Raw genomic sequence first — 26,684 nt, 5'->3', positions numbered from 1 at the left:
CATAATGTCTTCTTGGCCCATGCTAGGAACAACCTGAAATGTTTCCATCCATCCATCGGATTTTTTAGTTATGCTGTTTTGGGGCAGCTCTGTCAACTCAACTCTGCAATTGTTCGTACGTCCTAGGTTAAAAATAGTTCACATAAAGCACCTCTAATGCAATGTTATACTTGCATTTAGCTGTGAGAAAGAGTACATGGATGAGGAAATGTAGAAACCTGCAGAGCAAGTAAAAGATAATGAAGTAGAGGAACCTCCAAAAGCTACAGTAACTTCTAAACCAGAGATGAAGAAATCAAACTATCAAAGTAAAACATCAGCCTTATCATTTGCTGAGTTAGATTTGGATGCATTCCTTCTGGGTGGAGACAGTGATGGAGGTCCAGATTCATCATCTTTTTTGAACTGGGTCACGGTTCAGTAAAACAATTGATCAATCTTTTGCCTGCACTGTTTTTCCTCTTCAAGTGTATGCTTGTTTTCCATATTCAGATTTATGAACCTAATTTACAGAGAAGATTGTTTGTCCCTACAATAATATTGTGCATAATTTTGAAACCACTAACCAGTGCTGTCCATGCCATGCAAGTGGTGGACTGCTGCTTTTGCTCTTAAGTTTATCTATATTTGAAAATAATTTCTTATCCACCAAATTGGACATTTTCTTTTAACAGCTTATAAATATAAGAAGTATAAAATAATCTATTTGATTCTTTACCCCAAAGAGTTAGACAATTGGATGTCAAACTCAAAATAATGTCCATATTTTGCGATCCTTGTTTACTAGTCTTGCGATCTCACAGGGGTTTTCCCATGTGCCTTACGTTTTCTGTGCATCATTTGATGTGGTATACATCTGTAGAATTTTGCAGACAAGAGTTAACCGATTACTTTGTGTTCTAATGATCTGCATGGTCTTACAGATGATGGGGATGGGGCTTTTGATGATGATTTTGACAAGGAGGTGGATAGTTCGGTAAGCACCCCACACACCCCCATCGCAACAAACACACCCCCCACCCCCCCCCCCACCTTCTTCTCTTTTTTTTTTTTTTTTTCCGTTTTCGCAAATTGATTTTTTGGATTAGTCCCTTGTCCTTAGTTATGGATGCCATTGTTCCATGGTGATTAATTGGACTTTGACCCAACTCAGTTTTGAATTTTTGATATAGTAAAATATTTATTAGAAAAAAATGTGCATAAAAAATAAGTTTGTTAATCAATATAATATCATGGTTAGAGAATGACTGGGATAGCCTCCCCCATCCTTGCCCCCGTGCCCGTATGGGGAAGAGGCTAGCTCTTTGTGGCAGGGAATCCCATTAATTGCCTATGGAAAATGAGGTGGTTTTAGATTTGTGTCAGGACCTGACCCAAAACCAGTCCAAATGCCTTTTGAAAATAGAAAATGCAGCAAACAGGAGGTTGGCGGGGAAGGGAAAAATGTACAACCAGCTATTGCCAAACAAAACATTTTTTTGACCAAGAGTTTTGACATGTTTGCGCCAACTCCTTTGTAAGTGATGAGAGTTGTTTTAAATAATTTGCGATAAATCGGGGATATGATAGGAAGAGGGAAGAGGGCTATGCTTACAACCTAAAGCCCAAAGTTCCACTGAATGAACTTGAGTGTTTTGCACATAGTACCCCTTTGGTCCCAAGGTTTCTTTCTTTTATTAAAAAAAAGGAGGTGGTTGTATGGATATAAATGAACAAATATTGCCAATTGCATTTCTGACAAATATGTTTCGATAACCATAATTCTAATAATAGCCTCAAAATGACAAATCCACGCATGTAAGAGTTTAAGGAATTTATTTTTAAAAGTATAAAGAAAATTTTAAGTCCTTAACTTCAGTGACTCTTTCTTTCATGAATTTTGGTTATAATGGATAAAGAGGAGATGCTAACGGCAATTATATACACAGCCAGTGGAAAGTGGTTTTGTGGGGCGAGGAGTTTATAATGGCGATGTAGGTATTAAACAACATTATTTGGGGATTTATATGATAATGGCAAATGCATAATTTAATTCTATGCTTTCTACTTTCACTCTATGCCCAAGAAGAATCTGGGACAAATTCAGGTCCCGTACTGGTTCATGTTATTTCTGCCCTATTTAGGCATGAGACAAGGCAGACGTCAAATTCCAGGGTCTTGGCATCCCTTCCTGCAAAGTCTTTGCGATTGAATTGTGAATTAAAATCATTTATCATTTTGGTGTATCATTCTATAACTTGGTTTTAACTCGAGTATATTTTTTAATGCCTGGTCTCTAAATGGTGGATCTTGACATCCACCGAATATTGGTAGAATTGTTAGAGTGGTGATTGGAATTGTACAATATGCAATTTGATTTTGAGAGATCAAATATTGGATTTATTGGCATCTGTGCTTGCCTGCTAATGTTGTGCTTGCATTATTTTGGATCATTCTTAACCTGCACGATGATAAGAAAGATATGTTATAGAATGCTATTGATGGGACTATTGTTGCTTAAAATTGTAAGAGGAAATTCTGCATCGACACATTGAATAAGTGGCTCAGTGAAAACCTGTTATCAAAGGTGCGCCCTACTGCAGAAAAAGAGCATCAGTTCCCTGAGGCACACCAAGGCGCATCCAGGCGTGAGGCGCACCGAGGCGCATCCAGGCGTGAGGCGCACCGAGGCGCACCCCAAGAAGTTAAGGTGCAGTATAAAAGTTTAGCTAGGGTTTTAAAATTTCTCCAACAGCCAACAAAAAGATAAAAAAGAAGAAAAGAATAAGAAGAAGAAAAAGAGATAAGAGATCTCCAGCAGCCAAGAAAAGATAAAAAAGAAGAGAAGAAGAAGGAGGAGGAGGAGAGATCTCCAGCAGCCAAGAAAAGATAAAGAAGAAGAAGAGAAGGGAAAGAAGATCAAACCTGGTACGTTTTTATTTGCTGCTTTCTTCTTCTCTTTCTTATTCTTCTTCTTTCATTTGTTGCGTTCTTCCTCTCTCTCTTCTTCTTCTTCTTCTTCTTCTTCTTCTTCTTTTCTCTCTCTCTCTCTCTCTCTCTCTCTTGCCTGCTCTCTTTCTCTGTGTCATCCATGGCACTGCAACTTCTTCTTTTTTTTTTTTTTTCCTGGGCTGTCATGCTCTCTCTCTCTCTTTCTGGTTGTGTTTTATCCAAGGTCTGTTGCTGTGCTTTTTTTTTCCCCCTTTCTTTGTCGTGCTCTCTGCTTTCCCTACCCTGAGCTGTGCTGTTTTTTTTTTTTAATATAAATTTGTGACTTTGATATTTTGTTTATTGTGAATATGTTAATATATGTCGAGACTTGGATATGCTATTATGCTAATTTAGCTTTTAGTTTTATTATTGAATTAAAAATAATTTATTATTTTATTTTTTTATTGCTAAATACTAATTACTATTAGGTCTTATTATAAATTACTAGAAATATTACAAGAGTTTATATTATCATAAATTATTAATTTCTATTATTATAATTAGATTATGTTAATATGTTATTATAAATTGGTATGTGTGTTATTGTTGGGTTATTGCTACTTATTAAATTATTAATTTCTTTCTCTTTTGATTTTATTAATTTATTTTATTTTATCATTATTTTTTTTTTGTAAAGATGGAATCGGAAGCATCTACAACTGCTATTAAAGCATCTACAACTGCTATTAAAACTGAAAATAGCAACAAAAATCTCGCATGGAAGTATGTTTATTTGGTGAATCCAAACAACAAAAATGATATTGTTTGGAACTTTTGTAGCAAAGTTACAAAAGGAGGGATATTCCGAACTAATTTAGTTGAAGGATTTCAAAATGCTACAATGTGTAAGAAGTGTCCAACAAATGTGCGTGAAGAGCTGTAAGAGTATATGCAGCAAAAGGCTTTAGCAAAGAGCTTAGATAAACTACCTGATTATGAGGATGTTGAAAGTCTTGGACATGATGAAGATGAAGATGATGTTAGGGTAATTCTTAGAGGCTTAAAGGGAAGTGGTAAGGTTCAAAAGAAGCCAAGGACAAAGAGTCCAATAGATGTCTATTTTGTCAAAAGTGTTGAAAAGGCAGTGCAAGATAAAAAAAAATTCAAAGTTGAAGCAAACCACTATTAATGAGGCATGTAAAAAGGAATTGCGAAAAAAAGCATGTAAGGATATAGCTCGGTGGATGTATAATGCAGCAATTCCTTTTCATGCCGTCAATTATCCAAGTTTTCAAGTTATGGTGGAGTCTATTGGACAATTTGGGATTGGCATGAGAGCACCTAGTTTTCATGAGGTGCGGGTACCTTTATTGAATAAAGAAGTTGCTGAGGTGAATGATTCATTAAAGTCCTATGAAGAAGAATGGGCAAAGTATGATTGTTCCATAATGGTTGATGGTTGGACTGATAAGAAACAAAGGACTTTAATTAATTTCTTAGTGAATTTTTCAAAGGGAATTGTTTTCCTAGAATCTGTTGATGCTTCAGAGTACTCAAAGACCGGTGATAAGATGTATGAGTTGTTTAATAGATTTGTGGAGCGTGTTGGAGAGGCTAATGTGGTTCAAGTTGTGACAGATAATGCTAGCAATTGTGCACTTGCAGGTAATTAAGAGTTTTTATTCTTACTATTATTAGATAGTTTAATTTTATTTTAAGTAAATAATATTTTTAATATTTATGCTACCATATTTGTTTTGCTTTTAGGGAAGTTGTTAGAAACAAAGCGCCCTCATTTGTATTGGACTCCTTGTGCTGCCCATTGCATAGATTTGATGCTAGAAGATATTGGGAAAATTCCCAACATTCATAACACAATTAAAAGGGCAGTGACATTGAATGGATATATTTACATTCGGCCAGGTGTGGTGAAAATATTGCGGCGCTTTACTGGTAAAAGAGAGCTAATTAGGCCAACTGTCACAAGATTTGCAACTGTTTTTCTCACCCTTCAACACATACATAAGCACAAGGTAAATTTGAGAAAGATATTTACTTCAGAGGAATGGACCAAAAGTAAGTGGGCAAAAGATTTGTCTGGTAAGAAAGCATGCAGTATTGTCATGATGCCTACTTTTTGGACTAAGATTGTTTATATCTTAAAGATATTTGATCCATTAGTCCGTGTGCTTAGACTAGTTGATGGTGAGAAAATGCCTGCAATGGAATATATTTATGAGGTAATGGATAGGGCTAAAGAAGCAATTGCAAAGTCATTTGGTGACAATGAAGAAAAATGTAGGACAATTTTTGAGATTATTGATAAATGATAGGAAAGTCAACTCCATCGACCTTTGCATGCAGCTGGATATTATTTGAATCCTGAATTTTTTTATTCAAATAAGAAAATTATGAAGATGTTGAGGTTGTTACTGGCTTATACCAAGTTGTAGCAAGGTTGATTCCAAGTAAAGAAGAGCAGGACAAAACAATGGCACAATTACCTTTTTATCAAAATGCTGAAGGCATCTTTGGGATAGATATGGTAATTAGGAATCGAAAGAAAGTATCTCTAAGTAATATAATTTTACCCATAAGCACGTAATCTTATCCCATATTGCAATCTTTTTGAATAATAATTAATATGCATTATTGTTTCATTAGCCATATGGTGGTTGACTTATGGAGCTACAACTCCAAATTTGAGAAATTTTGTTGTCAAAGTGCTTAGCCTTACTTGTAGTGCATCTGGTTGTAAGCGTAATTGGAGCATCTTTAAGCATGTGAGTGACAAAATACTTCCCTTTAGAATTATACCTTTAATTTGTTCTTTCAAAAATTATACTTAATAAAATTATTATATTTTACAGATTTATAGTAAAAAAAGAAATAGGTTAGCTCAACATGGCTTGAATGATTTGGTGTTTGTCAAATACAATCGGTCATTAAAGTATCGATATGATGCACGTGACTACATTGACTCTTTCTCATTGAAAGAAATTGATGATAGTAATGAATGGCTGATGGGTCAAATGGAGGAAGAGATAGATAGAGATAAACTTGTTTTTTAAAATGATGATTTGACATGGAATGTGGTTGCTGAAGCTGTTGGTGCTGAAGAGGATGCCTATGACATTAGATCAAGTAAAGCAAAAAATGTTGCATCTACACTTGTTTCAAGATCTACACCACAGCAAAACAGAAAAGCATCATCCACTCAAACTTATTCGCTTCTTGAAGATGAGGAAGAAGATTATGATGATGAACATGTTGATTTGGAAGATGAGTATGAGGAAGATAATGAAGTTGATGAAGAAGATGAAGAGGACTTTGATGTTTCTATTGATGTGGATTGAACATTTAATAGTTTTACTAGTTTACTAGTTTATTAAACTTTAACTTTTAGTAGTTTATTAGCGTTTTTAACTTTTTACTAGTTTATTTTGATCTTTTTTGGATTGCAAAATTATTATTACTTGAATGCTTGTTAGTTATTATTATGTAGTTTTATGTTACTTGAAGTGTAATAGAATGTTTATATATTTTCTTAAATTTAATTTTTTTTTTTTGACCCTTGCCTTGCTTGGGCGCACCCCTTCACCTTGCACCTAGACTCCAGGACTTCTTTGCGCCTTGATGCGCCTTTAGCCTTTAATAACTATGTTTCCTACCTTAGCTTTGGATATAACTACTTTTGTGTAAGGAACGTTTATTTATTTGTTTCATTGGTTAAAATTCTTGTCTGCTAAATGTAATTAATATTTAGTTTTAGTGTTTATATGGTCATTAGTTCCTCCTTCAGCCTCACTGGACTTTCTTTTTCATTTTACTTTTATATTCAAGAGTAGTAGATAGAATTCCAGTTCCAATGCTGTATGACTACTAGGGATCAAATTTTCTAATTTTTTTGTTGCAAAATGGATGATACACATTTTGTATTTCTCCATAAATTATAGGATGTAAATTCCATATTTATGTGTGTGAAATAGCATATTGCTTCTAATGTATTCAATAATTTCTTTCTCATATCTCAACAGTTAGCTATGGCCATTGGCAAATGACAATAATCTCCTTCCCTAAAACTTTTGGTTGACTTGTAGTAAGGTTCTTGAGTATTGCCATTATTAACAAGTTGGTTCTTATATTTTAAAAACTCATTAAAACATCTTTTGAGTTTTGATTATATTAAATAATTTAATTTTTTCATTTCTAAATATATTTCAATATATTACCGTCAATCAAATTTTAGATAAATGGCTATTTAATCCTTAAATTTTGTCATTATTAATATCCTCGTTCATCCCTATAACTATTGGCTTCTACAAGGATATTTTAGTGTTTTCTTTAAATATTAATAGCTAAATAGATGAAAGTGTTTGATGAAATTTAGAAATATTTTAATGAGTTTATAAAAATACAAGATCAACAACCCGCAAAGGTGAGATGAGATGGCAAGAGTCCTTCTCTTTTAACTTAGTGGTTTCGGATTCAAACTCTATGTATGAAGTACTTTTAAAACTTGAGAGAGAATACTTTGTCCTCTTTGTAAGCCTACCCAACATATATTTGGATTAGTTGGGCTAGGGGATTTCAGACACCAGATGGTTTCTAAAAAAAAAAGAAAAAATACAAGAGCAACTTGTTAATAGTAACAGGACCAATTCCCAACCATGACTTAGGTGGAGGTTGAACTAAATTGGTCAAATCTAAGACTGAAACAGGTTAATGGCTCAAGAATTCGAGTTGAATTAAAACCGTCTTGTTGATGATTATAGTTTCTCTCCCTTTAATCTTAAATTGAATATAATCAAAACAGTTAATTCAAACTTTTCAAGAAATGATAATAATAATAGTAATAATTGTTAAATTGCCTTAATTTGGATCGAGCTGAAAATATCAGAAACCAAAACCATGGGGCCTGCAATTCAATTTAGGTCCCTTTCCTCCGTGGAGCGGAACCAAACAGTGACGAGCAATAACATCATTGATAATGATAGTTTAAGTTTTCCTGTGGAGTTAGTCTATGCAATATGTTTTCACTTAAATCGGTGGTTAGGAAGTCTTAAATTGCGCAAAATTATTGTTAGCTAGCAGATGATCAGATTGCGTATTAAGTCTTGAATGCAATGTTAGAACAACATTTTGGTGCAGAGTTTGAGAGGTCTCTGACTTTTAAACCAACTGCATTTTTCAAGCGAGGTCTTGATGATCACTCCAAACTAACTGGCGAAAATGATGTAAAACCTTTCTAATGTCTATTTAATTCACTCCGCCATTGATCCTCTGTATAAGTGGCACCTTCTATAAATGTATGTTCTCTGCTTTGTTGTTCAATTCATTTTTAATTTTTATTTTGCATTAATATAATTGCTTACTTTAAATTTATTGCAATAGTTAAGATCATTACTAATATTGTTTATTTAATTAAATTTTTATGTATGTTGAAGTCTCACATCAAAAAATAATAAAAAAATTAAAAATAAATATATAATAAGAAAAATTAGTCCAACCCATTCTTATTCTGTGAAGTGAATTTGTTTCACACCATACATACAAGGAGACGTTCCTTGGATTTTTTTTTTTTTATATTTATCTTAATTATTTATTATTGCAACAGCTCAAGTGTGATACTAATTAAAAGCAAATAGCAGTCTTGTTAAAGGTGATCAGTGATTTGTCCCTTTTTGAGAATTTTGGCACCCATGAATCTCATCGTGCTGATTAATTTGTTGTATTTGATGTCCTTCACTTACAAAATCCCAACTTTATTTTTTATTTTTTATATAAATTGTAATTAATGAATGACTTAATATTAGAAATAAGAATTAAAGAGCATATCATGTTCTGAGGTTAATCAATTTGTAGATGGAGAAGCACTAAGGTTGAATATAGAGATAATTTAATATTTCTTCATTTCTAAAATATAAAAAGTGAAAAGATCTTTAATTCGAGTTTTTCATCCATTTATTTTAAAATAAAGATAATTTATTTTTATAGTGAAGAGGAAGATGATTATCTCTTATTGTCTATCCATTAATTATTATTCGTTCTATTGAACTTTTATTTAATAAAAAAAAATTATCAACCTTAATTTATATTTTTTTTATACAGTACAGCATAATAATGTATAAATTTTTTTTTCTTTGTATCCATAATATTTGATAAAGGAGAAGGCAAGAGAAATAGAAAAATTGAAAAGGAAAATAATAGAAATAATTTCCTTTAATTGTTTGGTGAAAATCACATGCTCATTTAATATTTTCAAAATTTTAAATTATCTTTTTATATTATGTCAATAACTAAAATCTTTCAGTTGTGTCAATTTTATTTCCCTGGTGTGTTTGTAAAGTATAAATACATACCAAAAGTGGTATGATTTTCAATAATTTAATTTATTTAATAAAGTTCTATGTTACATATCCAAAAGACCCCACTTTCATAAGCCATATGCCCCAATATATATATATATATATATATATATATATATATATATATATTATTTTTATATTTGAGTTATGTATATGTTAAGAATATTATATAATCTTCTAATTAATGGAGTAATCAACTAAAATTAATCCGAATATTCCTTTTCAATAATTTCAATAAAAACAGAAAAAAGCATTGAAGGGTACATTTTGGTGTTGTGCAAAGGAAACTGACACCGTACCGTACATCACTGGAGGGAGGACATTTTGGTGTCACTTCTCACTTTGCCCTGGCTACCTTGGATCTCGATCTCCAATCCCACCACACTTTTTAGCGCTTGCACTTTCCTCTCCTCAAAAAATAAATGCAAGCCCGTGTAACATTTTGGCACGTATTCCATAGCGTGATTGGCGCGTGAACAGTGCCCTCACTTCCTTTCCCAATCAAGTTACCACATGATTGAAAGCGTCGAGATTCTGACACCTGGTCCTCGAAGAAGAGATCGCACGCCTCGTATTGTTCGACCGTTCTGACACGTTGAATCGTTAAACTCCGTCTGCACGGTGCAACCGACACCGAGACGGGAACTGACGGCCAGTCAGACGAGTGATTATCTGGAACAATCCAAAAATACAATTGGCACTGTTGCGACGGCGCCAAATCACCTACTAAAATTCTAACGGAAAATTTTGGAGAACGGTAAAATAACGATTATTGGAAAAATGAGAAATTGACAAGGATCATACAGGCCATCCAATATGCATGCATGGCATTGCCACTTATAATCTACCTAAATTATGTGGCACAAAAAAACTACCCATAATTAATTAATTAATTAATTGGTGAAATTAAATAAACAAATGGGTTTTCTTATCTTTATTGTAGGAGTATCACAATTTTTTGTCAACTAAAATTTCTATTATATCTAACTAATAAGAAAGTATCACAGTCCAGGAATTTTTTTAATATATTTTTATTAATAAAAAATTAAATTTGACACCTTCAAATTAATAAAAGTCAGACTAAATTACTAAATAAAATATTTCATATTTATTATAAAATTTATAAAATGTCAAAAAAATTAATACCTAAATTTACTGAATTTAAACGTAAAAATAAATTATAAATTTTAATAAAATTATTCGGATGTAGTCTTTCATATCAATCTAGTGTATATATATATATATATATAAAAGTTATTTTTAAAAATTTGATTTATGATATTTTTTTATAATATTATTATATAATTAATATGTGATATTTTTTATAATATTATTACATGATATTCTCTATTATATATAAGTTATAATTTATTTAATAGTAAATAGATTTTAGTTATTTTTATTATAAAATTATTATTAAAAAATTTGAGAGATAAAAGCAATAAAATAAAATTTAAAATAATTAATAAAAAAATTTAAACATTACATTATTTTATATATTAAATTTAAAAATATATATAAATTAAACTATAACATCTTTTATTATATATAAATTATAAATTATTTAATAATTATACTATTACTACTAAAATAAGAGTATTATTATAAAGTAATTTATAATAATTTAATATATATTTATATCTATATTATATAAATAGATTTTAATTATTTTTATTATGAAATTTTTATTAAAAAGCTTGAAAGATAAGAGTAATAAAAATAAAATAAAAAATAATTAATAATAATTTAAATATTATATTATTTTTATATATTAAAATTAAAAAATATATAAATAAAAATAATTAATAATTACATATATTTGTACAACCACACTCTAATTTAAGATGAATAATCTTAAACTATTATTAAAACTCTGATTGAAAGAAAGTTTTTATTTTTTATTAATAAATTTTTTTAAAATGAAAAAAATAAATTCTATATATTTATAATTTTCATTTTATTTTGATTTTATGTAAATATAAAATTATTAAGATAGATTATATTTTCATGAAAAATTAAAAATTAAAATTTAGCTTCAACTTTTTTATATTTAATTGTTCATCCAATCCCCGGCGAAACTCTCGAAATTTCTCGCGATATTTTGTCGGCGTATCTCCGTAAATGACCCGAACCCAAAAGGCGATAAGGAACTAAAACCAACCCGTTGTACGGAGCCTGATGTGCCCGAAATCTAAAAAAGCCACGTGATCAATCTTGACGGCTGCGTGAGAAGCCACGTCGAAGACACATAATTCCATTGGGTCCCGTCGTATCAGGATTCAGCTGGCTACCATTTATTGGTTGGTATTCTCACAACTTGACTAGAGTCAACACGTAACCTGCTGTCAACCGTAACCATGGTTTGTTATGAGAAGGGAAAAAACAGGGTGGGAGTACCGGGCGTGATCAAGCGGTGTGCTCACACCTATAGCTTTTATCTCGGCCACAACGCGTTCTGCGTCTCGTTGTAATAACTCTCTTTCTCTCTTGCTGTCTTTTTCTGTCTGTATGCTTTTGTGAACGCCGGCTACACTTTCGGGCGGCTTTTTCGCAATCTACCTCGCCGGGAGATTGATGAGATCCTCAAGGAGTCTGAGGTCGCTTTGATTAAGATTTGTTCCTCTTTTTTTTTTTTTAATTCTTTCCGAGTTTTGGATTGGTGGAGTTTGAAGCTGATGATTTGGGGTAATGAGAGAGTAAACAAAACTTCTTAGAGGTAAATTGGGGAAGGAATTTGAGAATTCGACGAGGAATCGAGTTATCATTTGATGCGTTAGATAAGGATTTGTCTTTTTCTTGTTTTTTTCCCCCCCTTGATCTGGTTTGGTTCTATTTTTGGCAATTTTGGATCTTGAAGATTCTAATAGGAAAAATAGCTGAACAAGCAAAGCTTTACATTTTCCTGCTTGATTCGATTTCATTCATCGCAAAGGAAGGCTATCTGTTGCCGTTACGGATCGTACATTGTTCAAAATTTGAGAGAAGTATTAACGACTTGTCGTTTGGAAAGGATAGTGCAAAATGGAGAGAAATGTGCAGGATAGAAAGGAGTGAGAGAAAGAGTGGTGAAATTGGGAAGAGAAGAGAAAGAGAGAAGGGGATGGGAATGGTAAACGGAATGGTGAAAGGAGTAGAGAAGGTGAAGAGTATATCGAGATCAAAAATGAAGATGTGGATGATACGCGCCACCACGTCGGTGTTGTTGTGGACATGTGTCGTTCAATTGACGACGATCGGTGAGATGTGGGGACCTAGGGTTTTGAAAGGATGGCCCTCTTGTTTCTCGCATGAATCTGCTGCCGTCCTGGAGGAGAAAGTTCTCGCTGTGCCTGCTCGAGTGCTTCCACCGAAGAGTGAGTATATAATGATACTATTATTGTTTAATTGTATGATTTGCGTGATTATAATACCTTCAAAAGAAGTGATTTCTCATGCAATTTTCATAATTTCCTTTGTGGGCATATAGAAGATGCCTTTTTGGAGATTATATTTATTGCTTGCTACTTTTTTTTTTTTTTTTTCTTTTGCCATTTCTAGTTAGATTGTTTTTAGCACAAAAACACAGAAGACTTACTGTTGCTTTTGGAGCTAGAAGCTTGTCATTTATTAACGAGGCATTCTATAAGGTCTATGAAATTGATAGCAAATACTGCATGTTCTGCATATAATGAAGCCCTGATGGTATTTGCCAAAAAAAAAAAAGCCCTGATGGTGCAAGTTATCCCTTTAGGAGAATATTTGCAAACTAAAACTGACTTTTTTCCAGTGCACCCTCGATGTAAGAACTTGTTTTTGCTTCTGATAAAACTCCAAGAGTGTGACTCGTTTTTGGATTGTTGCTCTTTTCTATGTTTTGAATATTTGACTGTATTCAAATTGAGTGCTTTTTTTAGTCTTTTTCTCACTAAGTATCGGTGACTTTCAGTTTAACTTCTAAATTCATATCGTTCTGTTGCCATTAGGAGCTTACAAGAACAATGGCTACCTCATGGTTTCATGCAATGGAGGTCTTAATCAAATGAGAGCTGCGGTGAGTGGTTAGCAAATTGCACTTGACATGTGTGTATAAGTGTAGGTGATCTTACTGTTAAATATGCTGTTTCTGCATATATTTGGTTACTAATCTGATTTTTTTCTTATCCTTATCAGATATGTGATATGGTCGCTATTGCAAGATATTTGAATGTAACACTTATAGTTCCCGAGCTTGATAAAACTTCCTTTTGGGCTGACCCCAGGTGAGTCTATTCTCATTTCCTCGCAAACTGGAAGCTATTGAATTTTAATTTCAGCGGGATGTTACATGCTGCTCCAGCTATTGAGAAAATGTATTTGTTTTTGTCTTGCTGATGATATTTATGTTGTTGCAGTGAGTTTCAAGATATATTTGATGTAGAACATTTCATTACATCATTGAGAGATGAGGTTCGGATATTGAAAGAATTGCCTCCTAGGTTGAAGAGGAGAATGGAGCTAGGGATGACTTATACCATGGCACCTGTTAGTTGGTCTGATATATCTTATTATCATAACCAGGTTCGACCATTGTTTTTTTTTTTTCCTTGTGGTGTTGCAGTTCACAACTCTTAAAAATACTTAATGCCAATGTGTTAATTGGCTTCAATTTTGAACCTCTAGCTTGTGGTCAAATGTGTGGCTCTTATATTTGTGCTTCTTGTTATTTTTATGGAATTCTTTTTTGGTTGCAGATTCTTCCTTTGATACAGAAGTACAAAGTTTTACATCTTAATAGAACAGATGCTCGGCTTGCCAATAATCATCAACCTCTGGAGATTCAGAAATTGCGCTGTCGTGTAAATTTTAGTGCTCTGAGATTTACTTCTCAGATAGAGGAGTTGGGTAAAAGAGTTATAAATCTTCTTAGGCAAAATGGTCCATTTTTAGTACTTCACCTCAGATATGAAATGGACATGTTGGCCTTCTCTGGTTGTAGTCAAGGTTGCAACAATGAGGAGGTAGAAGAATTGACAAGAATGAGGTGAGCCATGCATGTCTCTTTAATAACTACTTGGCACTAGCAGCTTGAAATAGTAATTTGATTCTCACTCTGTTACATAATTTTCTTATCTAAACAGATATGCTTATCCTTGGTGGAAAGAGAAAATAATAAATTCTGACTTGAAAAGGAAAGATGGGTTGTGCCCTTTGACACCAGGGGAAACAACCCTTACATTGAGGGCATTGGACATAGATCCAAATATGCAGATCTATATTGCAGCGGGTGAGATATATGGTGGAGAAAGGAGAATGGCAAGTCTTGCAGCAGCTTATCCAAAACTGGTTGGTAGATTGAAATTGGTGTCAACTGCTCAAATCTTTAGTACCTATTGTTTTTTCTCCTTTATTAATGGGTTGCTTTTGATTTTGTATTGTACAGGTCAGAAAGGAAACTCTGTTGGAATCATCAGACCTTAGATTTTTCCAGAATCACTCATCCCAGATGGCAGCTTTAGATTATCTTGTTTCATTGGAAAGTGATATTTTTGTCCCCACATACGACGGAAACATGGCTAAAGTTGTTGAAGGCCATAGACGGTATAGTCTTGCTGGCACTTATATTTGTTCATATATTATGTATCGCAGGTTATTTTGTGATTTTAAAACTAATTTAGTGGTTTTCTTTGGCTTCAGATAAATGATTTTGGAATTCATATCCCTTCCAGTTATAAGATCCCAATTTTTCTGTCTCGGTCAGAGGACTAAAATTTGTGTATGCCCCTAAATCCAGACAGGGTTATTGTTCTGGCTGTGAAACTAATATCAAAATTAGAATCCTTTTCTCATTGAAAATTGATCAACTTGTTTTTGTTGGTTTTTGGAGCAACTGTTATTTCAACAGAGGAAGGTTCCTAACATTTTTCCAAATGTGTTTTTGACCCAATCTCCTTTTTCTGATGGTTGTTATTACATTATTTACTATCCTTTTTCTTTGTGAAGTCCTATATCTTAACTTTCTGTTACCTTTCATGCTTCTTCAGGTTCCTTGGGTTCAAGAAGACAATTTTACTGGACAGAAGGCTTTTGGTTGATCTGATAGACAGGTTCAACAATGGATCACTGAGTTGGGATGAGTTCTCTTCTGCTGTAAAAGAATCACATGCAAATCGGATGGGGAACCCAGTAAATAGGTTGGTGATTCCAGACAGGCCAAAAGAGGAGGATTATTTCTATTCCAACCCTGAGGAGTGTTTACAGCCTTCAGAGAATCCCTGGGATCCTTCAAGTTGACAATTATTTAGGAGATTGTGATGTTTATCTAAGCCTTCACCACCGTCCTAGTGATTTTACCACAGATAAAAGGATAGCTCACTTCTCAACACAGGAGTTAATAGTGATAACGGAAGATTTTGTGATGAGGAGGCAATGAAGAAGTTAATATGGGTTGGTAAACTTGAAGAAAGCCTGAGATGATCTACGGAAGCGGTTATGGGACGTTATCATCTTTATTATATGCCAATATCCAATTCGTGTATAGAAAGCTACCCTGCCATTACAGGGTGATGTGAAAGCAACAAAAATCGGTTTGTACACGGAGGGATGCAAATATAGATGTGGTGGCCTCAAGGAAGGTTACTCCTTCATCCTTCCATTTATTTTTTTCTTGGTTGGTTCATGATATTGTGAAGTTTCTAGCAAATATCATATATTAAAAAAAATTATTATTCTTATACTGCTCATATTATAATGTAAATGGCAGGGTCTGGAACTCTGGAATGCCTCGTGAAACAAGTTCCTTGGAATTACAGTGTAATGCTTAAATTATTTAATTTAATGACTATGGTTATGATTGCGGGGTATAATCTGTGGAGTAAGCATCAAGCCAAGCCAGAATGTGTTTTGTCGGTTTGCTCGTTCTTTTTGATAGTTTATAAGATGGAACGAAAATCATGTGGTGGAATGACTCAATATACATGACGTGGCATGTGATTGCAAATGATCCCTCGCCCTCACATCTAGTTAGCAATTTGTTTGCATTTAACAAAACAATGCTTGGAAAAATATATGCGAGCCTCTACTCAAGTAGAAGGCAAAGCAACTCAACCTTGCATGATTAAATTTCCCTTTATAATTGAGAGAGTTCGCTGGGTCCAAAAACTTAATTATTTGATTAAATATTCTATGAAGTTGCTAAAGCCAAAGACCGAATGTTAATTGACAAAGCGCTTTGGCAAGGGTGATGGGACCTTTTTTTTTTGGGAATAAAAAGAAAATTATTATGATAAACAAGACTGCTTAAGAGGGCCCACAATCACTTGTTCCTTGTCGATGCCATTGATGGTTAGTGATACCGAATATGCTTTACCAAGGGCACGGATTATGACCGGAGGATCTCGGTGGGGATTGGTAGACAAGTCACATTTGTCTTCTCTATGTAAACTTAAGACTTTCTTAAAGATTTAGACTGTTAAATTAATACAACTCAAAGACTTCATAATTTCTCTGTAAACATTATCAGAATAGGAGAAATTAGCGTGTCGTTTATGGTCAAATAAAGTTATACACCGATATGAGAGATGGTCAAAGTTCAAATTGGATTTGCATTGATTGTTTTGTTGAATTGCTTTATGAGTTTTGAATAAATTTCAATTAAAAAAATAGACGTATTAATTAGGTGTGACTTTGCCCTTTAAACATATTAGAATAGTGTATGTTGAGACTCGCTAATTAACCTGTTGCTTTCACTTCATTTTTTTTTCTAAAACAAAATGATATATATATATATATATATATATATATATATATATATATAATGGTTTAAAATTTTTATTTTTTCTTTTTGTTTATAATTTTAAAAAAGCCCTCTGCTTGTGTTATATTAATTTATATGAAATATATAATAGTAAATTCAGTTTTTTTTTTTAAATGTTAAATATATTTTTGAGAATCAAATAAAAAGTAAGGAACTCATTATAAACAGATAGAACAAACTGAGTCGATGTTTAAAAAAAATTCTAACTCAAATACAGCCGAATCCAGCTACCAGAAGATGAATGCTAAACCCAGATATAAGAAGCACAAGCCCAGGAATAAGGAAACCCTGAACTAAGCCTCAAGAGACGGCCAAAAGCAACAAAAACGCTGCCGCCATTACATCACATTAACTAGTAGAGGAGGAGTTGGAAGATCTCTTTGGTGATTCACTCATGCCTTCCGAGGACCATTTGGACTTCCAACACAAACCCACAAGGTACCACCCACCTGACTTCTACTCCCTCTTGCCATTCTATAGCCATTTCTAAACAAAGGTTTGCTAGCACCTCAGAAACACCACTCAAACTCTTCAAATGAAATGCTAGGAACATGCAAATCTACCTACAGCTAGCTTGCATCACCAAACAAGTTGAAGACACAAAGTGATTCTCCTCTTGGTAGGAGCAAGACAAATCCCTCCAAAACCCTCTCCAATAAGCCCGATCTATTGCAAAACAAGCCAAAAATTATTAATAACCCTGTTCGGAGGTAAGGAGGGAAAAACTCACACTCCGAACAAGGGAAATAGCCACCTCTGCCCGAAGAGGGCAAGGGTAGCCATAGTTGATGGTAGAAATGAAAGGCTAAAACCTGAAAAGGGTAGAGAAAATATATCGCGGATATACTTCAACTCAACAATGGGAGTGCATATAGCAAATTCAATTGATTATATGGATTTTCGCCTTGTCTAACTTTTATAATTCCAAATCCCATGCCTTTAATTACTATATTAATTATCAGTGTTAGAGTTTTGATTATATTTCATTACTATCTACTATTTACTAGTGCACAAATGGATTTAGAGTTTTGAAGAATCGAGGGAAAGAGTCGTACAAATGTATATGTACAATACGGGTTCCGGAGGTCAAATTGAAAATTGTAAATAATTTTGACATGGATGCCATGGGTTCATTATAATTAATCTGCTGGTCCCTTTTTTAAGTAAAAAAAAATGGCTTTCAATTAAATTTTGTGTATGCATTGCAATTCTGCAGGCAAAACATGGTGTCATGCTTTCATCTTTTCCTGAAATGTCCAGGAATAAACAGCATTATTTTTATTTTCTAAACATTTATATATATGCACAAGTTCATGAGATAAGTACAATATCTAATACAAAATGATGTCAAATTGTCGATAAGAATAAAAGTTAATGGTTTAGATACTTCACAAGAATGGAAGATTTAGTGAAAAAACTGCTTCTCAGCGTTAGAATATGGAAAAGCCTATATGAGGATACACAAAAACAAAATGAATAATACAAATTCGTTTGTTAGGAATTCTGTGCATCCCAACAAACCTATACATGTACAATCGTCTTGCTCTCAACTGGGTAGTTTATATAAACCAGGAAAAGACATGCATAAACTCCCATGACGACACAGGCTATCAAAAAAAATGAATAAATTAAGGGAAAAAAAAAAGAGAAATATTATGACACTTCTGTACTAACTTTTACTTGTCTTGATCTTCTTTGAGGCTTGATGGGATTCCTCTCCGCTTGATGCTCTTGGCCGTATTGTCCCTTGGTTGCTTGAGGGAACCTCATTATCCTGTGGTAACATGAAAAACAAAGATCAGCTCCGCTGTTCATGGTCATATGCAAAGGGTATTTCTGAGTAATGCGAAGACTTTGTCAATAAACCTTAACAATGGATGCTGGAATAATTGGTCTTCTATTTCCTCGCTTTCCAAGCTCAATTTGCACTGAGACGCTGGCCTGCGACAAATCTACTCCAGAACTCTGCAGTGCCTGTGTCAGAGTATTTAGCAACCTGCATAATGCCATATTATGTCTGTTATTTAACCCAGTATGCAACCTAAACCCTTGATAGAGGACTGCAGAGAAAGTTTTGCACGATGGGAAAACGACTAGTCGTTTAGTCTACAGCTTAGTGCCAAGCCTATCCAGATGGATTGTGGAAGTATAAATATGCAAAGCAATCAAATTGTTTGGTCAACTGTAGAGAGTTTTTCTTTCTTTTTTTTTTTTTATGTAAGAATTAGCACAATTTTCTAAATATTTGGAAATAACACTGTTATTGTGAACCTAATGACAAATGAGTATGTCATATTCTTATGGCGAAGGAGTAGGCTGTCCACTAAATACAACTTTAGGATAAATGAGAAACAAGTCATATAAAGAGCCCTGGCCAAAAGTGTCTTCTAACCTTTCTTAACAGGACTAATGCATTCGCAATAAAAGCTATATAGATGAAGATTCAATATCTCAGAATGTGGTAGTACCATGTGTAATCTCTAGCCCTTACTAGGGATTGTCTAATATAAACATGCAGGCAGAGGTAAACAATCGAAGGACGAGATCAATAAGCAAACATGCATTTGAAAACTAGACTAGAAATTTCCGACCCCTATGTAGCCAGAAGATGTAATTTAGTTTGGTGATTTTCTTAGAAGATCTAAATATACTAACTTTTCCGATGGAAATTGAACATAAACCACAGCTTTAGAATCCACGAAAATGCAAAAACCCAAGAGAGGTTCGAATTCCAAGCAAGGACATCCACAAACTAAACAAGTGTGAACTGTAAACATAAACTCACCCTTGTGAGTACACACTTGAGATGTTAATTGTACCACCTTCAATGCTCAGCTCCTGTTCTTTCAGCTTATCACCGGCAACACCTCCGTCACTGATACATGATCTGACATGATGTGATGGGGTTTGAGGTTGATATGCCCCGTTCTCGGCATCTGATACCAGCCTCGGTGAAACTTGAGCCACTGCATCACCACTTCTACCAGAATTGAAGTAGTTTGGCTTCAGTGCCATAGGAAAAGGCATCGCTTTATTTGTCATTTCAGGACGGTGATCCAACAGTTTGAAGGCAGTAGCCGACCTCATATCAGATTCTACTGGGTTCTGTGTACTTCCCGGAATGGTTGGAGAGAGGGTGATATTTTTCTCGTCTAACTTTGCAGTAGATACTAATTCAGGACCAGCACCACTATTCATCCCACGAGATTGATCGATATAACTTTCTGTAGGCCTGTTACCGTTTCCCTGTTTTAAACAAAGGGCAGGTCAACTATTATGTTACAGTGATAACCAGCAGTAATTCAGTCATGACAAGGCAAATATAGAAGTTCACCCATGGCACCAATTTTGCAGGTTCATGGTTCCATCCCTGGTAAGACCCTTCATATTTTTGTACTTTTTCCCGTAAAAACTGAATGTGCTCTATAACCTGCAAAAATATTCAGACACCCCATCATTCAAAATCACATTATACTGTACATTGTAAAGAAAGAAAGGATAATTATTAGCACTTCTTGTACCTCTAAAAGGAAAGATGCCTTGTCTCTCTTTTGGTCGCCGTGTGGAATGAGTTCTCTCAACATCTGAAATCTGCATGAGTAACTTCACAGGTTATTTGCCAAAAATAGAAAAAGAGAAAAGTTCACAGGTTATTAAGTACACCATATTGTTGGCAAAAGCATTTACAGTGAAAGACCGCATTAATTGCATCCAATTTCCAGAGGGACTACAATGCCAAGCACAGCAGTAATAAGCCCCCATACCTATTATTTCTTATGTACTTCTTTCTGGAAGTAAAAAACTACTTCATAATATATTGTAGGAATTTAATTCAACAAAAAGAGACGGAACTTAGCTCTATCATAGGCCTTTTCTTGTTTTATGTCCATCAAACTTCATAATTTAACCAGTTAAAATAAAGGACGTCAAAGTGAGTGTACATAAAAAAAAAATAAAAAATAAAAAAATAAATAAAAAAAAAAAAGAGGAAGGGAACCTGCAGTGTGAGGATGCCAGTTTCAGATAAGTAATTTTTTGGAGCACTCTTATCATTTTATCCATTATTCAATTGGTTAAATAGCTGAATCCCAACATCTCATCCAACAAACAGAAAGTAGAAAATTAAAAGAAACAGATTATTAGATATTGCAGTGAGCAGCAGTTGATACATGCCTATCATTTATTTTGCTCCTCCTCCGTTGCTCAGTGGCAGAATGTTTTGATCGTGGCGTGTTAGCTTTCTGTTCGGTGCGCTTTCCATCCACTTTTACCCTCAATTCCCCTGTAAATTAAAAGGTGATTGAATCAATTGCATAGAAAGGCAGCTCTAGCATCTCTGACAAACCACTTCGAGAGGGCAAATAAACCCCAATAAAATATGAAACTGTTGGTCAGCCAGTAAAAACCATAGCTCAAATCCAAAATTTCTGCGGGATTATTTTATAACAGTAGAGGCAAGCATATGAAACAGACCTTTACGCATAAGTGAAGGGCTTTCTTTCTTAAGATTGAACTCCTCGTCATCTGAATTATCATCCTGGGAACTAACTTTTGCTGATTTTATCATTTCTATAAAGCTCTGGCCATTCTGCCCTGATGGTCTGTTAAATTAGCCACACAACCCATCATCATTAGCTGTTAACGAAAAGACAAACAAAAGAGGAAAAAATGAATAAGAGAAAACAAAGACTTGCAAGGAGAAAGAGACAGACTGGGAGGAAGAAAGAGAGCTGAAACTATTGCGATGAGTGTTCGTTGACGACTGTGATGGCCTCTCAGATGACGTCCAATGCCGCGCCTTCGCCGCCCCCGACTCTGTATGCCCGCCAAACAAAAAAAGGCTTCAATATCGATATAATATACTACCACTAAGAAAACAAAAACATCACGGTAGTATATTTTAATAGTTTTCGCATTTTCCCGGTTTAATAACTCGTTACACTCCTCTTCTATTTGCCTTGATTCTTTATCCATCTTTTCTTATCCCAAGCAGATTACTTGGTTTAGTGTTGAAAATGTTTAATTATTTATTGGAAGCGTTGCTACTATTGTAGAAAGTTACAGTGTCAGCTAAACTCAGTAAATCTGCTGAGTTCTTCCGAAGGTCTCAAAATTGAATGGGGAAGATAATTTAGACCCACTTTTCACTCAATAGAAGCACGCAAGCAGCTTCTTCTATGCAAGCTCTAGCAGTCCAGCGCAGCAAATGCCAGCGCGCGGGTTGCAAAAGAAGCAGTCCATTTTGCAGTGCTAAGCAGACTGGCCATTCTTACAAATAAAGATGGATTGTTAACAAGAAAAGTATTCTTAATTCCCTACCCTCAAATTCTTAACAAGACATGGTTTTGTCAAGGATATATCTACCTTCGAAAAAAAAATTTAAAGTCAAAAGGGTAACACCGAAATGTGTGAGTGTGGCTCAACTCGCATAAATTTTCTAATGGGATTGAGCTTTTAAACTCTCACATGAATAAAAATATGTGCGTGAATAATTTATATTAATTAATATATTTTAATAAAATTATCATTATTTTGTTAAGGGATGTGAATGTCCCTACATGTGTTTACCTCTAAGGAAAAAAGAAAAAAAAAAAAAAACTCTTGAGTGTCAATGGTCAGAAAAAGAAATGTAATATGTTACCAAAAAGAAAAGAAACGTAGTATAACTATAAGTTATGCTTTGACTGTTGCGTTGTTATTTTTTTATTCCACAATTTGAGTTATTCATAACCCTTCGTTACACCTTTGTTTAATTTATTTTTGTGCCGTGTGTAATACTGTGCTAATCAATCTTGATATACTGATCTAAACTCACTCTTCATACTGACAACTACATTTGGTCCTTGTGTTTCAATAATTTTTTTCTTTTCAATATACAATAGGCAACCAACTGATTGGGTGGTCTATTTTGGGCCCTATTCTTACGCTCAGCAAACCACCAGGAAGCTAAGACAGTATCTTGGTCTGTTTACACACTCTTGACTGTGTCCTCGGTTCCCTCAAAAATTGATTTTGTAGACATCAGCATTAGGAAAACCCAAAAGTCCAAAACAGTAGGTGAAGTATTTAACCCTATTGAAATTTGAAAATAATGGCAATGTCAGTTTCAGGAAGGACAATTGGATTTTTTCTTCCATTAAACGAAAACTATAACAGATAGAAGTGAAGGTACTGTTCCCTCTTTCTTCTTATCTGCTTGGGTATATGCGGTCATGTTATCATTATTTTCTTTTGTACTTTCTTCCAAACATACATTGTCACTATCCATTAACTCAGAGAGAAAAAAAAAAAAAAAGGAAAATTGACCTCATATCGATCTCTGCATGGTAGTGGACTTGCGTGTACATACAAACAAGACATGGAAATTAACAAGCACACAGAATGAGTAAGTTTTTTTTTTCTCATCAAAAGTAAAAAAAAAAAAAAAAAAAAAAAAAAAAAAAATAAAAGAAAAAGAAATGTTACCTCTTACAGTGTCGGATCTTTCTCCGTCATTCTCCTTCCCTGGCTTTACCTTCAATGCAGATTCTTCCCACAGAGTGAATCCACTTCCGGTATAAGAACTGCAGTTGGAATGCTCCTCATTTTTATCTGTACTACTTGCTTGAGCTACGGTGAATATTGTGCTACCCTCTGGCTTCGGGATTCTTTGATTGAAATAATTGGAAATGTGACTAATACTGTAAGTTCCAATGCCACCAGGGAGAATGTGCTCCACTGAGGGTGGTGGTGGGGGAGGCGGCGCCTTTTCAATGTATGAAATCTCACCGGTGGTTTCTTCTTTAGCAGTGGCCTTCCCAGCCCGTTCTAGTGGTTGTAGAAAATCATGAGTCTTGAGTAAACCTGTCCATGCATGGAAGAAATGGAGATTTTATTAGATATAGGCCTCAGTAAAAGCTGCTATTCATGCAAAAGAAATATTAGGACGAAAAAATTACAACCCTAATGGCAAGAAGAAATATTGGGGCCCGTTTTACGAAAGCAGATCCATGCTTGTTAAGGGAATCTAATGGAAAATAATGCAAATATCATAGAAGTAAACTCAAAAAAATAGAGGAAATGATGTACAGAAATCACTAACATATATAAAAGAATCAAAGCAGATTATTTGCTTTTGTAAAAGGGGCTCCAATGGAAACGATGATTTAAATGCATAATCAGGGGTTGCAATATTATTGTGGCTAATTACCAATCGCAAATCAACTTTTTGTTTCAGAATAAATAATTAAGAAAAACAAAGTTAAAAAAAAAAATTCTCAAATTCCAAATAGCAATTGCTACTGCTATACATATATATATAGACATGCATTAAATTTGAAAAAATAAAATAAAAGTCATTTATTGCTTTTGGATTTGCTGTTATAAGGAACGTATTTACAAGGATTAGCAGAATTCTAGTCGAGGGTTGCATAATTCAATTCACTATATTTAATTTAGTCTGAATCTACAATATATAAACTGATCATATGCCACTTAAATCTGATTTTATGTAATGGCTAATATATATCACTCATCTGCCAAACAGCAAGACCCAAATTTGAGTCCCTTGTTCTTGATTCCCTTTTTTGTAAATAATAAATAAATAACTAATCTTATGCAATTTTCATGATTGAAAAACAGGCCTATGTATCTCCTCTCCACAGTATGATCTGTGAATGCGAATAGCATGCAGCATGTGACACATCAAGATCATGGCAAACTACAGAATGGGTCCCATCAACAAATTACAGAATCCCGGTGCCCCCCAATTCGATGGTGCTAATTGCTAACTGCCAACACTTTTCTTTTCGGATTGGGCGAAGCCTACTCTTGAGCTGGCCCACCCCCAATTTATGGCCCAGATCCATGATTCAATACTTATCACGTGCATAGACAAATCGATCCGCAAACAATAGATACAAATCTAATACAAATGATACCACTTCATATTTCTTCTCTCATCAAATCAAAACTACCACCATTTATCATCCTCATTTTTTTTAGAAAAATACTATTACTAATAATAAGAAAACACTAAAGAACAAATCAGTGTATTTTTTTTTGGATGTTTTATTATAGTTTTTTGAGATCTTAAATCGAGCGAAAATTTAAAAATAAATAAATAAATAAAGTTACCTTGAGAAGGTGGCCTTGGATCTTGTTGGACAGCTGAATGACTGTACAGTGAGAGAAAGTCGTGTGTTGGCTTCCTTCCTGTAGAAAATATGCTTCTAAACCACGGTTAATAACCAAAATCCGTTTTCCAAATCTTTACTTAGCTTTTGTTTCCAAAAAATAAAAATCAGTTTACGCCCATCCAAAAATGTAAACCAGAAAACAAAAATATGTTTCTGAAATACCTTCGGTTTCGAAGAGACGCTGTTGTTGAGGAAGCTCCATCCTCGACCGAGATGGCTTTGAACCAACTTTATTTCCTTTTTTTTTTTTTGGAAGAAAGGAACTCTGAATTATTCCGGTGATCAATATCTATGAACTATTTTACGAAACTGTTTGGATTCTGGAGCTGGGGGGCTGATTTCCAGATTTTGAAAACTCAAGAGATTCTTCTGTTTCATGTAAATGCTTCTCCTTGTTGTCAGATCCGTTTCTCTAGCAAAAGCAGAATATTTTTATAGATGTGAGGGCTCCGCCTGAGATCGGAGTAGCATTTAATTCCCTACGCAAATTGAGGTCTGGATTTGAACGTTAAGACTCCGATTCCCAGCAGCTGTGTTCGAAATGCTCTCTTCTGATTTTTTTTTTTTTCCTTTCGCCAGAAAATTCTCTCAAACACTATTCAACTCCAGAATTGACTTCACCGCTAGAATCACCAACAGAGCTCCAAATCTCAGATATACCGAATCTGCCACAAAATTATGGGTAAAAAATGACAATTATCATCAACGAGAGCTAAAATAAAATACTCATGAATTCAAGTCAAAACTTCCAAATAACATAAGCAATTCTGGAATAGAGTAGGAGAAGATGAAGAATAGTAATCGGGTCGAAACAATATGAATTAAGCAAAGTAACAAGGTGGAATAGAGCTAAGGACATGGCTGCTTACCTCTGATCTGAATTATGGAAATTTACGTGAAGTTCCAGCTGGGAAATGCGTCAAAAACCATTTCAGCACCAAAATATAAAGAGAAATTGATCTTAACCGGATGATAAATTCTGGTGGAAATCGAACGGAATTCCCAGATATAAAATGCTTAAAGAATCTTTTTCGAATTTCGACCAAAAATATCTCTTCTTTTTTCCTAAAAGAAAAAGTTATTTTCTTCTTAACATACAGCGGTGTCAAAGAAAGGGCAACAGGTAGGAGACTCTCTCTCTCTCTCTTCTCTGGTGTGGTGCTTGCTTTGAGATGTTTTAATTTTTAAACAGTTTTCTTGCTCGCCTTGCTTCGTTGTTTTCCGTTACGCGAAAACAGCGTTTACTTAACGTCGTTGCGGCGGGGGTTGACGGCGTTACGGTGACTGATATTGATAAGGGTTGGTTGCGACATGTGAGATATTACTTTTTTTTTTTTTCCCGTTTACTAACAGGAACAAGGTGTGCGACACACGGAACTCAATAATTTTCTTTGTTTTTAGAGCAATTCTTTAGCAATCCCGATAAGGTATTTAAAATTATTTATTTACTTATTTATT

The 26,684-nt window shown here is 34.2% G+C and overlaps 2 protein-coding genes across 4 annotated transcripts; one reads left to right on the top strand and one right to left on the bottom strand.

The window, feature by feature from the left end:
* Window positions 1–11,601: 11,601 nt before the first annotated feature.
* On the top strand, window positions 11,602–15,976 carry LOC110660746 (rhamnogalacturonan I rhamnosyltransferase 1). Of its 2 annotated transcripts, XR_009142594.1 has the most exons (9): window positions 11,632–12,631; window positions 13,241–13,308; window positions 13,428–13,516; window positions 13,649–13,814; window positions 13,988–14,277; window positions 14,375–14,579; window positions 14,677–14,834; window positions 14,931–15,009; window positions 15,278–15,420. XR_009142594.1 is itself a non-coding variant. In XM_058132365.1 (8 exons), the coding sequence occupies exons 1-8, from the start codon at window positions 12,310–12,312 to the stop codon at window positions 15,525–15,527; spliced, it is 1,548 nt and encodes a 515-aa protein (XP_057988348.1). In that variant the 5' UTR covers window positions 11,602–12,309; the 3' UTR covers window positions 15,528–15,976. The 2 variants fall into 2 exon arrangements, 1 of the variants encoding a protein (XP_057988348.1); XM_058132365.1 differs by lacking the exon at window positions 14,931–15,009 and having other exon boundaries at window positions 11,602–12,631; window positions 15,278–15,976.
* Window positions 15,977–18,363: 2,387 nt separating this feature from the next.
* LOC110660745 (transcription factor BIM1) lies at window positions 18,364–26,439 on the bottom strand. 2 transcript variants are annotated; one of them, XM_021819158.2, is made up of 12 exons: window positions 26,096–26,439; window positions 25,389–25,891; window positions 25,165–25,242; window positions 23,515–23,892; window positions 21,762–21,864; window positions 21,523–21,650; window positions 21,223–21,331; window positions 20,571–20,640; window positions 20,384–20,479; window positions 19,835–20,295; window positions 18,916–19,045; window positions 18,364–18,823 (listed from the first exon to the last, which is right to left on the bottom strand). In XM_021819158.2, exons 2-12 carry the CDS (start codon window positions 25,426–25,428, stop codon window positions 18,719–18,721), a joined length of 1,698 nt encoding a protein of 565 aa, XP_021674850.2. In that variant the 5' UTR covers window positions 25,429–25,891; window positions 26,096–26,439; the 3' UTR covers window positions 18,364–18,718. The 2 variants fall into 2 exon arrangements, with proteins under 2 accessions (XP_021674850.2, XP_021674851.2); XM_021819159.2 differs by having other exon boundaries at window positions 20,393–20,479.
* Between the last annotated feature and the right edge of the window lie 245 nt (window positions 26,440–26,684).

This window comes from Hevea brasiliensis, chromosome 13, assembly GCF_030052815.1.
Source record: "Hevea brasiliensis isolate MT/VB/25A 57/8 chromosome 13, ASM3005281v1, whole genome shotgun sequence".
NCBI classification, from domain to species: domain Eukaryota; kingdom Viridiplantae; phylum Streptophyta; class Magnoliopsida; order Malpighiales; family Euphorbiaceae; genus Hevea; species Hevea brasiliensis.
The sequence above is the reverse complement of the archived record's forward strand: the minus strand, read 5'-3'. Positions and strand labels throughout refer to the sequence as shown.